The sequence below is a fragment of the Suricata suricatta genome, chromosome 8 (genome assembly GCF_006229205.1).
Source record: "Suricata suricatta isolate VVHF042 chromosome 8, meerkat_22Aug2017_6uvM2_HiC, whole genome shotgun sequence".
Taxonomy (NCBI): domain Eukaryota; kingdom Metazoa; phylum Chordata; class Mammalia; order Carnivora; family Herpestidae; genus Suricata; species Suricata suricatta.
In genome coordinates, this window is record NC_043707.1 from 79,055,829 (window position 1) to 79,072,006 (window position 16,178).

At 35.2% G+C, this 16,178-nt stretch overlaps 1 protein-coding gene across 7 annotated transcripts in view; it reads left to right on the forward strand.

Annotated features, from left to right (window-relative positions):
• Positions 1 to 15,540, forward strand: part of ZZZ3 (zinc finger ZZ-type containing 3) — a 91,543-nt gene extending 76,003 nt beyond the window's left edge. For all 7 annotated transcript variants that reach the window (XM_029948733.1, XM_029948732.1, XM_029948738.1 and 4 more), the window contains 7 exons: positions 6 to 77; positions 1,120 to 1,221; positions 1,869 to 1,964; positions 4,079 to 4,231; positions 10,540 to 10,674; positions 13,833 to 13,933; positions 14,245 to 15,540. In XM_029948733.1, coding sequence (XP_029804593.1) covers positions 6 to 77; positions 1,120 to 1,221; positions 1,869 to 1,964; positions 4,079 to 4,231; positions 10,540 to 10,674; positions 13,833 to 13,933; positions 14,245 to 14,389 — 804 coding nt within the window. In that variant the 3' untranslated portion in view covers positions 14,390 to 15,540. The remainder of the gene's footprint in view (positions 1 to 5; positions 78 to 1,119; positions 1,222 to 1,868; positions 1,965 to 4,078; positions 4,232 to 10,539; positions 10,675 to 13,832; positions 13,934 to 14,244) is intronic.
• Positions 15,541 to 16,178: the final 638 nt, after the last annotated feature.

The window sequence follows — 16,178 nt, forward strand, 5'->3', positions numbered from 1 at the left end:
TGCAGATGATAAGAGGACGCCTTTGTGATGATACCAAACCTGAAACATTTAATCAGCTGTGGACTGTAGAAGAACAGGTAATAGATATTTCTAATTGTATAGGTTTTAAAAAAGGTTCAGATTAGAGTCGTTATTATGAGTAAAGTTTGTATGTGATCCCTCTTAAAGACCAAGAATTCAAAATATTAAACTTCATTCTGTATACTTTTGGGGAGGGGCACACTTCAAGAATTTTGGATTTTGAAAACGTACGAATTCCTATTTGGGGATGATTTTTAAAACAGGAATCTGGGTTGTGGGGAAGAGATTGAAATAGAGAGTGAGATGGGTGGAATAAAGTTTCTGTAATGCAGTTTTGGGAGAGAGAAGAACCTGGGGCCAAGGAAAACAGTGCCTCAAAGTGAATTCTTGTTTTTGTTAAGAAGGGGAGCTGACAAAGCCACACCGGAGTATTCTGTTACATTTTGGCAGACAGCCTAGAGGCTAGGATTGTTCGTGGGTAAGGTTTGAGACACGTCTCTCTTTTGTATGAGGATTAACCCCTCAGCTATAATAAAGTTAGCAGTTTACGAAACACTTTAGGAAAACTTTATTTCAAGCATCCAGTTTATTCTGCATCTTTAGAATTGTGTGACAATTTAGGGGATAGCTCAGAATTTAAAAATCAAATATTTGAATGGAAAACCACACAAAGGAGGGAAAAGTTTAGGTTTCTGTCTAAATCCAAATGAATTTAGATATTTTTGTTAAATCTATATGGGGCAAGCAAGCCTAAACATAGTCTAGCAAAAAAAGATGGTCAGTGGAAATCATTAAATTGCACAAAGTGTTATTAATTAATTAAAAAAAATTTTAGTGCTGTGTTTTTACTTAAGCGATTAGAGAATCTTTAGAAGTTCTTCCATAGGTTTATTCTCTAATCTCATTTTTCCTGTGAAGTCTTAAATTCCTTAGCTAGAAATTTTTCATTGCGGATTTCTAGTGACTTAACTAACCCCCAAAGTTGTGGGAGGAGTATTAAGTTTAAGAGGACGTGTGAATGTATTTATTCATTTGTGTAAATATATTTATTTATGAAACTCAGTATTAAACTTAAACTTGGTCTTTGATTTGTCTTAGAAAAAGCTTGAACAGCTACTCCTGAAATACCCTCCTGAAGAAGTAGAATCTCGACGCTGGCAGAAGATAGCAGATGAACTGGGCAATAGAACAGCAAAACAGGTAATTGAGGAGGTGGCTGCTTATTGCTGGCATGTTTTTGATATTTTAATGAAGAATAGTGCAACTGACATCAGCAGATCTGCCACATCATTTTTAAGCTACACAATGCTATATAGAGTGTGAATTTTTTTGTTATGTTTTGTTTTTAGCATTGTATATTTTGTTTTGATTTCATAAACAATTTGAGATAATTCTTCAGATCATTACTAAAAAATAAGAATATAATGTATTTAGTGTCTCTTGAATGTTTAGTGAGTGCACCAAGTTGTATACTTCTTGGTTAGGCTTTGCTAATAGATTTGTGAAATACTTAGGAAGTATTCTCTGGTTGTCTTTCTAAAAAGAAATCTAGCAGTTTTCTTCTTTGCATTACCGTTGATATTAATAGATGTGTTTTAATGCAATGTTAACAAGTTGAAAATATGTCATTAGCTTTGGAGTCAAACAAATTTCCTGTATTTTAATGATTTTTTTTTTGGTCTAGATTTTAAAATGTGTTTGGTAGCATTTTAAAATTGTATCTAGATTTATGATAAATTTTAAATTCTTAACATTCATTAAGATAACAGGTGTATTTTAATTTTTAAAAACTGTTTAGGTATTGCATGTCTTGTAATTATGTTAAATGGCTTGTCCTATTTTCTTAGGTTGCCAGCCGAGTCCAGAAGTATTTCATAAAACTAACTAAAGCTGGCATTCCAGTCCCAGGCAGAACACCAAACTTATATATGTACTCCAAAAAGGTAAAAAAGAAAATAGAGAACGTATAAACTTCAGATCTTTGATTAAACTTATCAAAGAATTGCTGTGTAAAGATGTATGCATTTATCAGAACACAATTTTTTTGTTTTTAAAATCTGACATACTCTAAGCATTTTGTTACATTGGGGATGGACACAGGATAGGTTTCCATTATTGCTACTCAGTGAAATTGAATGATCTTTTTTTATGTTCATTATTTTCTTAGGAGTAGGTTAGTTTATGTGAATGGGTGCTACTTGGAAGATTTAGATTGCGGGCATATCAGAAAGGCCTTTGTGATGTTAAAAAATTTAGGATGTTTGACTCTTTAATAAACAATCAGTTTCTGTTTTTAGATATAAATCCAAAAATAGAGATGTTTATTAAAATATATTATTCGATCCTCACTACAGTTCTAGATGTGTGGGTAGTGTTTACCACTTTGACTTTACTGATAATAACATTAATAGCTAGCTTTTATTGTTCTTACTAGAAGCTCAGGGCCAGCTGCTGTTCTGCAGCCTTTTTATAGATGAGAAAACTAGGCCTTGAGTTCTTGGCTGACTTTGTTGGTAGAGCATATGATTCTAGACCTCAGGGTTGTAAGTTTGAGACCCATGTTGGGCATAGAGATTACTTAAAAATAAAATGGTAAAAATAAACAAAAACTAGGCCTTAAGATAAATTGAGTCAGTTGTCTAGTCATATAGCTAATAAGTCTGAGAACCACTGTTCCTCTGATTGTAATCCCAATCCTTTTTCCACTATTCTCTTCTGTTCTCTTCAGTGAAAAAGCTGTCGTCCTTCTGCTACATAAACCATTGCATCAAATTGTTGATGGTTTTTTGCTTTAATTGCAAAATATAAAGCACATAATTGGCCTCTTTCATTTCCTTAGTAAATCGTCCTGATATTTCCCCTCCACCAGCACCGCCTTCCTTCACATAAGAAGCTAAGAGTATATCTAATGCTGTTAGTCTTCCTTATTGAAGCTGTTTTATGTAATTTTACATTAAGAATATTGTCGATACAGTTCCATATTTTACAAGTTTTGTTTTTAGTCTTGATACCAAGCTTTGGAAACTTGTTTTAACTTATTGGTTGATTTAGATATTTTGGATCACCTCCCCACCCACACCCACCCCCATTATAGCATTACGTATATCAAATATGTAGAGTTCATCCTATACCTTTGGAATGTTGGAATGTTGATAACCATTTTTCAGTTTAATAGCTCTAGTTTTCATGGTTAATTTCTAAATTTAGATGTGTTGAGTACCTTATATTTTCACAGCTAAGTTTAGTAATGAAAACAAAAAGAATACTAAAGAAACTTGAACATATTCCCTTCTTTGAATGCACTGAATTTTAAATTAATGTTTTGACTGTTGACTAGCCCAGCCATAGACACAATGATTCCTTGTCATGGTTGGAGTTTGAATCTTGAAACAGATGGTCTTACCTATAGCTGACGTTATTCTCTGTGGCTGTGCTGTCTATGAAGAGAGACAGTCTGCATAGTGGTTTGGGAGTGAGGGCTTTGGACCCACACAGGCCTAGTTTGTAATCTTGGTGCTACCATATCTAGCTGTAACACCCTGAACAAGAACTTTAACCTCCTCTTTAAATTAGAGGTGATAATAACTACTTCATAGTAATGTTGTGAAGGTTAAATGACATTGACAATAAGCAGTCAGTCAGTATTAGATAGTATTTTTAGACACTTATCACTTTGGGGAAATTTTTTTTACTTGATCGTGTTATATCTGGCTTAGGCTACTTCATCCTCCCCAATCTTCTATACAATGACTGTAAGAGGAGTTCAGCATTTGAATGTCAAGAGTATGGTCAATGCTGGAGATACAAGTATAAGCTAGATAGCATGTGAGCCATTGTACTGTTTTTGGAGTATTCCCCCCTACGTTATTTTTGTAAATCTAATTGTGCTTTAAAAATCCAGATAAATAGAAAAAACAACCACATAAGCATATGCTGAAAGGTACAGCTAAAATCCTTTTAATAGATAGACTTGGAGAAAGTAACAGTTATATTTTAGGATCTTTGATTCTTTTAATGATTTTCCAATGTCCAAATAAAAATTTGTTTTCTCACTTAGTCTTCAACAAGCAGACGACAGCACCCCCTTAATAAGCATCTCTTTAAACCTTCCACTTTCATGACTTCCCATGAACCGCCAGTGTATATGGATGAAGATGATGACCGGTCCTGTTTCCATAGCCACATGAACACTGCTGTTGAAGAGGCATCAGTAAGTTATCTATTTATATAAATTTTTACATACCTATATATTTATCGATGTATTATACAGATCAGGTCACAGAATGAGAGTACCAGAACTTTTAAATTATTCCTACCCTTCAGAGTATGTTGGTTTCTTTTAATTAACGAATCAAGTTTATGGGCTTTTAAGAAAACAGTATGTTGTTATATTGTTATATATTAATATATAAAAGAAAAAATTTAAACATGCAAAATAGAATAGTATGAGTTATATATAATATATAGCATGTTAATAAAAGATTTCTAAAACATATGCAAAAATAGAGTAGTATAATGAACCTACATATATCTATTACTCAGCTTCAGTAGTTATCAGCTTGTAATCTTATTTTCATTTATACTTCTTACCCACCTCAGCTCCATCCTGGATTATTTTGGAGCAAGTCCTAGACATTATAGAGTATTATTATTATATTTACAAAAAGGTAATTCTTTATACAGTTGAACATACACTCAGGTCACATTTCCCCAATCATAAATTGCAGTAGATTTCCTCCTTTCCTCCATCCCCACCCACTTTTTCCTCCTCATAGAACTTCTTTGCTGAAAAACTGTGTTATTAGAATTTACCACTGTGTGCATATTGTTTCCTTTTCCTGGTGTCACTTATTCTGGTTTTCTGCTCCCTGAATTTTCTACAAATCAATAGTGGATATAGATAATTGACCAGATTCTAATTTGTTTGTTTGGGTGAGCAGGACTACTTTGTGTGTACTTTCATCAGTCTGGTGGTCTTTTTTTTTTTTATTGACATTGTGGCCATTAATCATTGCCTGGGTTCATTAATTCATTCGATGTTACAAAAGTGATATTCTTTCATTTCTTCTTTACTTATTTGATAGAACATTCTATTAAGTAATACTCTCCATCAACTATTTGATTCCCCGAAGGTACATGTGGAAGAGGCAGTATAGAGGCGAGAGGCTTGATTTTTCCCTTTATTTTCTTATTTTTAAAATGATTGAGTTTATTCTCCAGTGTCTTCCAAAAATGACTAATGAGGGTTAAATTTGTTTTTATTCTTCTGAACTGTTGTGCATAAACATATTTAATATGTTTCAGTACATTGATATTATTGACTTTATTAGTGTTCATATTGGCCCATTGGTCAGTTGTAACCTATTCAGGTTGAATTTTGGGATCTTTGGACAAGATTCTAGTAGTTTTTGATAGCTTCTTCATTACCTGCTCTGACAAGGAAATTCTAGGTTTATATTATATTTTCCTCCTCAGACCTAGAATTAGTCCTGTTTTATTTTATTAGGAAATTGTGGTTGGAGACAATAGTCCGACTGTAGGAATCTTACTTGATGTTGGCTCAATCCTTGTTTCTAGGCCTACTTAATGGATAGAACTCTGAAATAGGTTATATTTTGTTTAAAAATAATGGGGTACCTGGGTTACTCAGTTGGCTAAGCATCTGACTCTTGATAATGGCTCAGGTCATTATCTCATGATTCGTGAGTCCGAATCCCATATTGGGCTCTGCCCTGAAAGTGTGGAGCCTGCTTTGAATTCTCTCTCTCCTCTCTGCTCCTCCCCTGCTAGTGCTCTCTTGTGTGCATGCCTGCTCTCTCTCTCTCTCAAAATACAAACAAACTTTTAAAGAAAAATAAAAGACCTCAGGGGCACCTGGGTGGCTCAGTCAGTTAAGAGTCTGACTTCGGCTCAGGTCATGGTCTCAAGGTTCGTGAGTTCGATCCTCTTTTCAGATTCTGTTGTTAGCACAGATCCTAGCCTGCTTCTGATACTCTGTCCCCTCTGCTCTCTGCCCCTACCCCGCTTGTGCGCTCTCTGTCTCTCTCAAAGAGAGACATTAAAAAAAGACATAAGTTTATATTTTTTTATTTCAGATTCAACTTAAGGACTTTGGGGATTTTACTTCTCCTCATTGATCTTAAATATGTATCTTCTTTCTCCCATGCTGAGAATCCCAGATGTCAGTGATATTGACATAATACTCACTTTGTCTCATAGTGCTCACAGTGGTCTCAAAATATAATAATACTAACGTTGCCATCAGCAGTATGATTACTGAAAAGATTTTTTTTGACAGTTTTTTTTTTTTTTTTTTTGTCTTAGGATATATACCACTGTAGAACTAAAATCAAATCCTCTTTGAGTAATTCCTCTTTGTGTTATTGACTGGACACTAATGTAGGTCAATTTAATTTATTTTCCTATCCATCTATAGACATTCCTTTTTATTGCTGTTAATATTTTTATTTCACTATCCTGAAATTCATTTCCTCCGTAACTAACATGATTCTGATTCTTTGCTTAAAAGATATAAAGATTACCTTATATCTTTCTTAATACTCTGATTATATATAATAATTGGCAAAGGAGATTTTAATGAAAGGTCAGCAAAGGAAGTCTCTTTTTTTGTTCTGTTTTAGGATTAGTCAAACACTGCATGTATACTTTGGTATGAAACTACCAGGGGAACCTGGGTGGCTCTATCAGATAAGTGTCCAACTTCAGCCCAGGTCATGATCTCACAGTTTGTGAGTTCAAGCCCCACATTAGGCTCTGTGCTGACAGCTCAGAGCCTGGAGCCTGCTTTGGATTCTGTGTCTCTCTCTGTGTCTGCCCCTTTCCTACTTACACTCTCTTTCTCAGAAATAAATAAACATTTTAAAAAACTTAAAAAAAAAAAAAAAAACTACCATAAAATAAAGAATAAAAATTCTTAAAAAAAATTTTTTTTTTTTTTCCCAAAAGCAAAGGGCTTTATTACGGGCTTAGGCTGGCTCACAGACTTTACCAGCACAGTGGATCCATGCTGAGAGCCAAAATTTTTCTTTTTAAAAATAGCTAATATCTGCTATGTCTTAAGATATGACATTTATGTGTAATTTTGTACTTTGTGAATATTAGAATTATTCATTTGAAAAATACTGATTTTACATTTTATATATCAGTACCAGCTAGAGGTCAGCTGCATAGTTCTGAACAAAATATTTATCATCTTTGCTCTTCTAAATCTTTGTCTTCTGGGAGGACATGTAATCACATCATTAAATTATAGATTTTAAAAAGTGCTTCAGAAACAACTGATTATAATTATTTAAGGAGGACTTTATTTAGATTTGGAATTTAAGTGGAAGAACTCTGAAGAAGTGGTAGTCAAGGTGACATTTGAAGGATGAACAACATTTAGCCAGATGAAGAGTAGATTAATATATGTAAGAGATTGAATTTGATTTAACTTTTGTTTGGTTGATTTTATTTATTTTCTTTTAAATGAGTACCAGTTCAAATCATTCTGAATTTTTTTTAAGTTTTTTATTTTTTATTTATTTTTAAATAGTTTATTGTCAAATTGGTTTCCATACAATACCCAGTGCTCTTCCCCACAAGTGCCCTCCTCCATCACCACCACCTTTCCCCCCTTCAACCCTCAGTTTGTTCTCAGCATTCAATAGTCTCTCAAGTTTTGCATCCCTCTCTCTCCTCAACTCTCTTTCCCTCTTCCCCTCCCCCTGGTCCTCCATTAGGTTTCTCCTGTTCTCCTGTTAGACCTATGAGTGCAAACATATGGTATTTGTCCTCTGCCTGACTTATTTTGCTTAACATGACACCCTTGAGGTCCATCCGCTTTCCTACAAAAGGCCAGATTTCATTCTTTCTCAAAATCATTCTGAATTTTGAAATAGCTGTTCAGATGTCTATTTATGAAACTACTAGTGGTAAAATGTATAGATTTCAATTTCTTTTTTTAGAAAAACCATATCTAAAGAGACAATATGATTACATGTATGTACTTCCCATAATTTTAAACTCTGTATACCATTTTAATCTCATTTGCAATTAGTCATAGGGTCTCCCCTTTTACATAAACATTAAAAATGATTTTACCAAGGAAAAGTTTGTATTTTTTAAAAATTTTGGTAAATACATATGTTCACATTTTTGCGAACCAATCTCCAGAACTCTTTACTTCTTATAAAACTGACACTCAGAACCATCAAGCAGTATCTCCCCAGGCCTCCTCCTTCTAGCCCCTGGCAACTCCCATCCTACTTTGTCTCTGTGAATTTGGTTACTATGAGTGCCTCGTTTAAGTGGAATCCTGCAGGTTCTGTCCTTTTGTGACTGCTTTTTATCACTTACCATAAGGTACTCAATGTTCATCTATCTTGTAACATGTGTCGTTCTTTCCTTCCTTTTTAAGGCTGAATAATATTTTCATGAGATATATGTACCACATTTTGTTGATCTGTTCATTTGTCTATGGACACTTGGTTTACTTTCACTTTGTGGTTATTGTAAATAATGCTGCTATAAGCAGAGATGTACAAATATCTATTCGAGTCCCTGCATTCAGTTCTTTTGGGTATAGACCCAGAAGTGGAATTGCTAGATCCATATGTTAATTCTACATTTAATTTTTTTGAGGAACCACAATACTGTTTTTTGTAGTGGCTGCAACATGTTACATACTCCCCAACAGTGCACTAGGGTTTCAGTCTCTCTATATCCTTGCCAACACTTGTTATTTTCTGGGGGGGCTTGGGGGGTTCTTTTGTTAGTAGCCTTCTTACTAGTTGTGTGGTGATTTAACTTTTCTTTGTCTTATTGACCAAATGTAATAGGATCCTTAGACTTAAAATGCAAATTAAAAATTTTGGCTGAGTTTCTACTCTTTTTATTTGCTTAAAATATCTGAATTTAATAAATTTCATTATAAAATTTCTTACCACATTATTTAACAGGTTAAGTCATGTTATATTTATTAGTGTCAGATATTTATTAGATGACTTACGTTGTCATTTTCAGTGCTGATCTAAAGAGACAGTAGCTATAATTTAACATCTTTAGTTGACAGGAACTTGAAATGAGTGAAAGATAGTGGGAGATAAGGCAAGTGAAGTATGAGATTGTAAAGACTTATTCTTTTGAAGACTTTGGATTTGACTCTGTAGACAGTTAGGAAGTCATTGGGAGATTTTAAATAATGGTGGAGCTGGAGGAAGGAGTGGATATTACAGAGGACTAATTTGAAATTTTTCTTTCTTTTTTTTTTTTAATGTTTTTTATTATTCTTGAGAGCCAGAGCGAGACAGCGTGAGCAGGGGAAGGTCAGAGAGAGAGGGAGACACAGAATCTAAAGCAGGCTCCAGGCTCCGAGCTAGCTGTCAGCACAAAGCCTGATGTGGGGCTCGAACCCACAAACCATGAGATCATGACCTAGGCCAAAGCTGGACGCTTAACCGACTGAGCCACCCATGCACCCCCATTTTGAAAAATTTCAATAAGTGTTAAGTAGTGACAGATTTTGTTGGATTAGATATGACAGTGAAAAAATTAAGGATACCTCTTAGATTTGGGCCTTAGGCTGTTGAGTGTATTAAGGAGTTACTTAAATATTCAGACAAATCTGAGTTCAAATTACCTGACTCTGCAACTAACCAACTACGTGACCTTGGGTAAATGTTACAACTTCTATATACATGGGTTTCCTTGACATAACATAAACATTGTAGTTAATAATACCTAATATGGGGAGCAGGAGGAATGGCAGGGGTAGGAGTTGTCTGGACAAGGATTGGTAGACTCTGGATGGGGTCATGAATTGGAGATGCTTTCAGGAGCGTTGTGGAAACTAGTGACCGTGGGATCATGAGGTTGCAAAGGAAAGAAATGGATCACTGATGGCAGAGCACAAATAAATTGAGAGAATGAGTAGGAAGCAGTTAGTGATTCATCTATTAACTTTGGCTTCAGATATTTATATAATAGCCTTAGTATTCATTTTTTATGCTCTTCTTCTAAATAATCATCTTCGTAATTTAGTTTATTCCCTTGGGTAAGACAGGAATGTCCTGCCTTGATTATTGGGACTATACAGAGCAGAAAGTGGTTTGCTCATTGTTGAGAAGATGTCCTATTTACTTGAGGAAGCATAAAAATCTTTTAGAGAAGAAGAACTTCCTGCAGATGAGGTAGAAGTAGATGATAAGGAGTATCCCAAGTAGCCATGAATGTGTTGGGATAGGGTTGAATCTGCATTAGTGCATGACAGATGCGGGAACCATCCCCTGGTACTTTGTTAGGTGGCCTACTACAATTCATTATTACTGTTGCATTAAGAAGTCCTCCAAATTAGCCTAAAATGTCACTAATAGCAACATTAATTATCTGTTGATCCTACAAGGTGAAGTATCTTAAAAGCGAAAAATATTTTATTAGTAGAAAAATACTTTGTGTCAGTATTTCTAACTGTTAGTTCATTTTGATTATCATTTTTGTTTTCTGTTTTTTCTTTATTAGGATGAAGAAAGTATTCCTATTATGTATAGGAATTTACCTGAATATAAGGAACTGTTACAGTTTAAAAAGTTAAAGAAGCAGAAACTCCAGCAGATGCAAGCTGAAAGTGGATTTGTACAACATGTGGGCTTCAAGGTAAATTCTACTGTTTATTCAATTTTTGAAAGGGTGATAAGAGAGATTTAAAATAGTTTCTGCAGCTTTAAATTCCAGACTTCCCAGCATACAGATAAAAGTAAGTTTAGCTCGAGTTCTGTTCACTTATATAAAGTAGTGTAGTTTCTGATCTCAGTATGTTTAGGATTCAGTACAAGTATCTATATTTTGAGGTAAAATATGAGATGTTTTTGTCTAGCTATTTCTCTTTCTTACTGTCAGATTTCTGATATATAACTGACAAATAAAAATTGTATGTATTTAAGGTCTACAAATTTTTAAGGTGTAAAAACATCACCTCACGTAGTTACCTTTTTTATATGTGTGTGGTAAGAAAACTTAAGGGTACTCTCTTAGCAAATTTTAAGTATACAGTGCCACATTATTAAACCCATGCAATCCATTAGATCTCCAGAACTGATTTCTCTTATAACTGATAATTTGTATCCTTTGAGTAATGTCTCCCCATTTCTCCCACATCCCAGCCCCTGACAACCTCTGTTCTACCCTCTGCTTCTATGAGTTTGAGTTTTCCATTTCATTTATAAGTGAGGTCATATAGCACTTGTTTCTTTCTGTGGCATATTTTACTTAGGATAACGTCCTCCACTTTCTCATCCATGTTGTCACAAATGGTGGGATTTCTTTCTGTGCTACAGCCGAATAATATTCCTCTGTGTGTGTGTGTGTGTGTGTGTGTGTGAGAGAGAGAGAGAGAGAGAGAGAGAGAGAGAGAGAGATTTTCTTTATCGTTTCATCCATTGGAGCTATTTCTCTTTTTGTTGCTGTTTTTCATAGATCAGAAATTTATTTTCGTCATTTAGGCTACTAGGAATATATCCATTCAGTCCACAAAATTTTGAAATGCCCATTCTAGGCACTTTGCTTAAGTGCTAGGGATTCATTAGTAAACAGGAGGGACTCGGTTTCTTTCCTTAATTCTGTTTTCATCTCATAAGGAATTTAGAGAAGTTAAATTAGTAAATATAGTTGACTATGGCTAGAGAACATGCAAGAGAGTAGAGCGGCTACTGAGGTGTCTTGGAGATCTGCTGAGAAGTCTTCAGTGGTTTGAAGAACCAGCAGAGAGTAACGTGAAATTGGTATTTCAGAGAAGTCATTCCACTTACACACACTATTAGTACAGATAACCTTTGAGAAGGCAGTAGGTTTAGATTAGGTAATCTCTGACAGCTATATTGTTAAATTTTATAAATAGTAATGTGTTCATGTATGTTATTTATGTAATTGAAAAAAATTAAGTGAAGGAGAAAAAGGTAATTCTGGACTTAGTATATAGAATGGGTAAGAAAAAAGCAAGGCTGGAGGCAGGGTGACTGGTTAGAAATTCTTTTGGTAGTTTAGACCAAAGATGAGACTGTCTTAGGCTTGACTGGTGGCTGTGGAAGTTGAGAGAGGTCGACAAGTTTGAGAACCTGTGGGCTTTAGAATTGACTATACTTGGTCAGATTGGAGGAAGTAAAACTGAGACCATGAACTACAGATTTGCTACCGACACGTGCTGTGACTGATAAACAGAAACTTAAAATTATTATACCTCTCATCCACTAATAAGGCCATTAGCCATAGTATATTAAGTGATTTTTCCTCTTGGTCTTTCCATGACCCTGATTCTCCATTAAAAATTTTCCTAATTGATATCTCTGGCCTTTCAAGAGGAAACTCTCCACTTCTCAGAATTTGCAGTAGAACCCAGCTGTGGCTTGTTTTTACTCATCTGTCGATTACTCTGGTTGGTCTGATGATCAGAGAAACTAGAAATGAGATTTATTGCCAAAATTGCCCCGAAGACACTGGGTGCTACCACAATGCCACCACACTGAGAAGGAGGTACATCTGCCTATTCTTTATGATGAGCATTAGTAATTAGGGTTCTTCAGGCTTCGAAGAATAATTCAGTACAAGTTTAGAGAGGATTTTGTGTTCACCTGGGTTTGCTAAGGATAGCTTGTTAAATAGTTCTGTAATAATTTATATAGTTTTCACTATGGTATTATGTCAGTGGCTCTCAATCACGGTCATTATACATTGGTCCAAGGTACCTTTAAAGTAAGTAGTTATTGGGGCACCTGGGTGGCTCAGTCAGTTAAGCGTCTGATCCTTGATTTTGGCTTAGGTCATGATCTCATGGTTCGTGAGATCGAGCCCCCACTGGTCTCTGGGCTGAGAGCAGGATGCCTGCTTGGGATTCTGTCTCCCTGTGTCTCTCTCTCTCTCAAAATGAATAAACTTTAAAAATAAGTAGTTATTAACACTCAAATGTCTAAATTTACAAATGATTTACTTAAAATTTTATTTACTTTTTTAAAAAGTTTGTTTTGGGGGCGCCTGGGTGGCTCAGTCGGTTGGGCCTCCGACTTCAGCTCAGGTCAGATCTCACGTTCGTGGGTTCGAGCCCCGCGTCGGGCTCTGTGCTGACAGCTAGCTCAGAGCCTGGAACCTGCTTCTGGTTGTGTCTCCTCTCTCTGCCCCTCCCCCTCTCATGCTCTGTCTCTCTCTGTATCAAAAATAAATAAAAAACACTAAAAAAAAAAAAATTAAAAAAAAAAAAAGTTTGTTTTGATGGAACAAGCAAGCGTAAGTGGGGAGGGGCAGAAAGGGAGAGAATCTCCAGTAGGCTCCATGCTGTCAGATCAGAACCTGATGTGGGGCTGGCTTGATCCCACAAACCGTGAGATCCTGACCTGAGCTGAAATTAAGAGTTGGATGCTTAATTGGCTGAGCCACCCAGGCACCCCCTACTTAAAATTTTAAAAAGTAAATTAAAGAGTAAGTACCCTTATCATGATGAGCACTGAGTAAGTAACATAGAATTGTTGAATCACTGTATTGTACACCTGAAACTAATAGAACACTGTATCTTAACTGTTTTCTAAAAAGTAAAGTGAAGCGTATTGAGAGTTATCCCTTGGTTATTATAATTTACCTCTTGAATGAATGAAATTTGTGCTAGTTTGCCAGAAATTATATCTAACTTACAACCATTTTTCTGCAGTATTACTCTATAGTTCCTTGGGGAGAGAGATGTTTTTGTGCACATCCTTTGTTTTCCAGCGTGAAAAAACGGTTTTGGAAAAATGTAGCTTAATATTTTTTTTTCTCTGAAACTTTTCTAGTGTGATAACTGTGGCATAGAACCTATCCAGGGTGTTCGGTGGCACTGCCAAGATTGTCCTCCGGAAATGTCTTTGGATTTCTGTGATTCTTGTTCAGACTGGTAAGTGTTTTCTTCAGTGTTGGTCTTCAGTTTGGACAAGTAAAGACCTTTTCAGCCACTAGTGAATTTGATTTCCAAACTATTTAGAAAATGACCACATTTAGTAGATTAAACTTTGTTGTAGGCAGTTAAGAAATTTTCTTTAATTATACCACATCTCAAGTAAATTTCCATTAGAGATTTTGGTAGATTAATGGATTTAAAGAAGAGGGGCGGTGTGGAATTTTTTGTAATTTCTAAACAGAAATGCATCCAGTGCCATGTAATGATGTGTCTGTGTGTGTGTGTTTGTGTGTGTGTTTTCTTTGCAGCCTACATGAAACAGATATTCACAAGGAAGATCACCAATTAGAACCCGTTTATAGGTCAGAGACATTCTTAGACAGAGACTACTGTGTGTCCCAGGGTACCAGTTATAATTACCTTGACCCAAACTACTTTCCGGCAAACAGATGACATGGAAGAGAACATCGTATACTAGTCCTCTTCAACACATAGCAATGGTATCATTGTGAATTATGTGCACAGTTTGGAAAGATTCTCTGCTTTCCCTGAAATGACACTCACAGCATGACAGCTTCCTGAGTGTTCTCGTCAAGTCCAGCTCTGCACCGTTGTGGCTCTAGATCACTGTTCAGCAGCTGAGCATTCCTGGTGAGCAAAGGGTTTCCCTGGTGAATTTCTCACCACCACCTTAACGCCTTTTAGGTTAAAGGCCATCTTAAATGGGTGAGATGAAAACGAGAGCACACATTAAAAAGAGAGTAAATTCCAAAGGTTGCAAAGAACTCGATCATAAATAGGATAATGAGAAGACAAAATATTTATATTAAAACAGTTTAGTAGCTTTCAGTTTTGTGAAAATAGTTTTCGGCACAGAAGCTGACTTCTTAGACAAAGTTTTAACCAATGATGGTGTTTGCTTCTAGGATATACACTTTAAAAGGACTCACTGTCCCAGTGGTGGCCACTGATGGCCTTTAGTAAATCGGAGCTGCTTAACCATATTGATGTCTAATTTCTTTTAACCATAATGAACTGTCCTTATTACCAACAGCAAAGCACTACAGGAGGCACTGTGGCATTGCTTCCTTGACCAGCTCATGGTGTGTGAATGTTATAAAATTGTCACTCAGATATATTTTTTAAATGTAATGTTATATAAGATGATCATGTGATGTGTACAAACTATGGTGAAAAGTGCCAGTGGTAGTAACTGTGTAAAGTCTCTAATTCACAACATTAATTCCTTTAAAATACACAGCCTTCTGCCTCTGTATTTGGAGTTGTCAGTGCAACTCATCAAAGAAAACTGCCTAATATAAAAATCATATATATGGTAATAATTTCCCTCTTTTGTAGTCTGCACAAGATCCATAAAAGATTGTATTTTTATTACTATTTAAACAAGTGATTAAATTTAGTCTGCGCAGTGAGCAAGAGTTCACATGCATTCTTTTATACTGCTGGATTTTGTTGTGCATCATTTAAAACATTTTGTACGTTTCTTCTTATCTGTGTATACAGTATGTTCTTGAATAATGTTCATTTGTCAGGAGAACTGTGAGAAATAAACTATGTGGATACTGTCTGTTTATATTATAGAATGCTTGTTGTGACTTCCTTTTGGTTAGATTTTGAATTTGTTTTACTGATGTTAAAACCAAAAAGAAAAGTTGCGTGTTTTTTTGGTTTGTTTTTTGGGGGTTTCTTTTTTTTTAGGGGGTTGCTTTACCTTTCTGTCCTTTAAAAAAGTAAGGACTATATAGTATTAAGGAAATTGAACTTCAGAAGATCTGTGAAAAGATGGTAAGGTTTTCACTTGGTGTGTGCTGAGATCCTAAATTAAATTAGGTTACAAAAAGAATACATACCATGGTTAAAGAAAAAGGCTATTATTAATGTCCAGATGTGAAAACTTAGGCTGAAAAATTTTACTCTAAGTCTTTTAGTATATGTGCCGCCGAAGTGAGCACTGCTCTAATTCTTTTAGATGAAAGTAAGCCCTCCACATGTTTAATTTAAACAGATGGCTTTTGAAAATTACTCTATTCACTGGCAGTTGTTATTGACTATTAGAAGAGATCATATAAATATTCTAAGATTGATATTATACAATTTTTAGACTAAGTCCCCTGTTTTTTCCAATTTTAAATCAAGGGAAAGTTGTTTACTACTCCTTCAATACGTTGTAGGGTACTAAAATCATACCTTGAATTTTTTTAATTGAGAAAAGTAATATTAT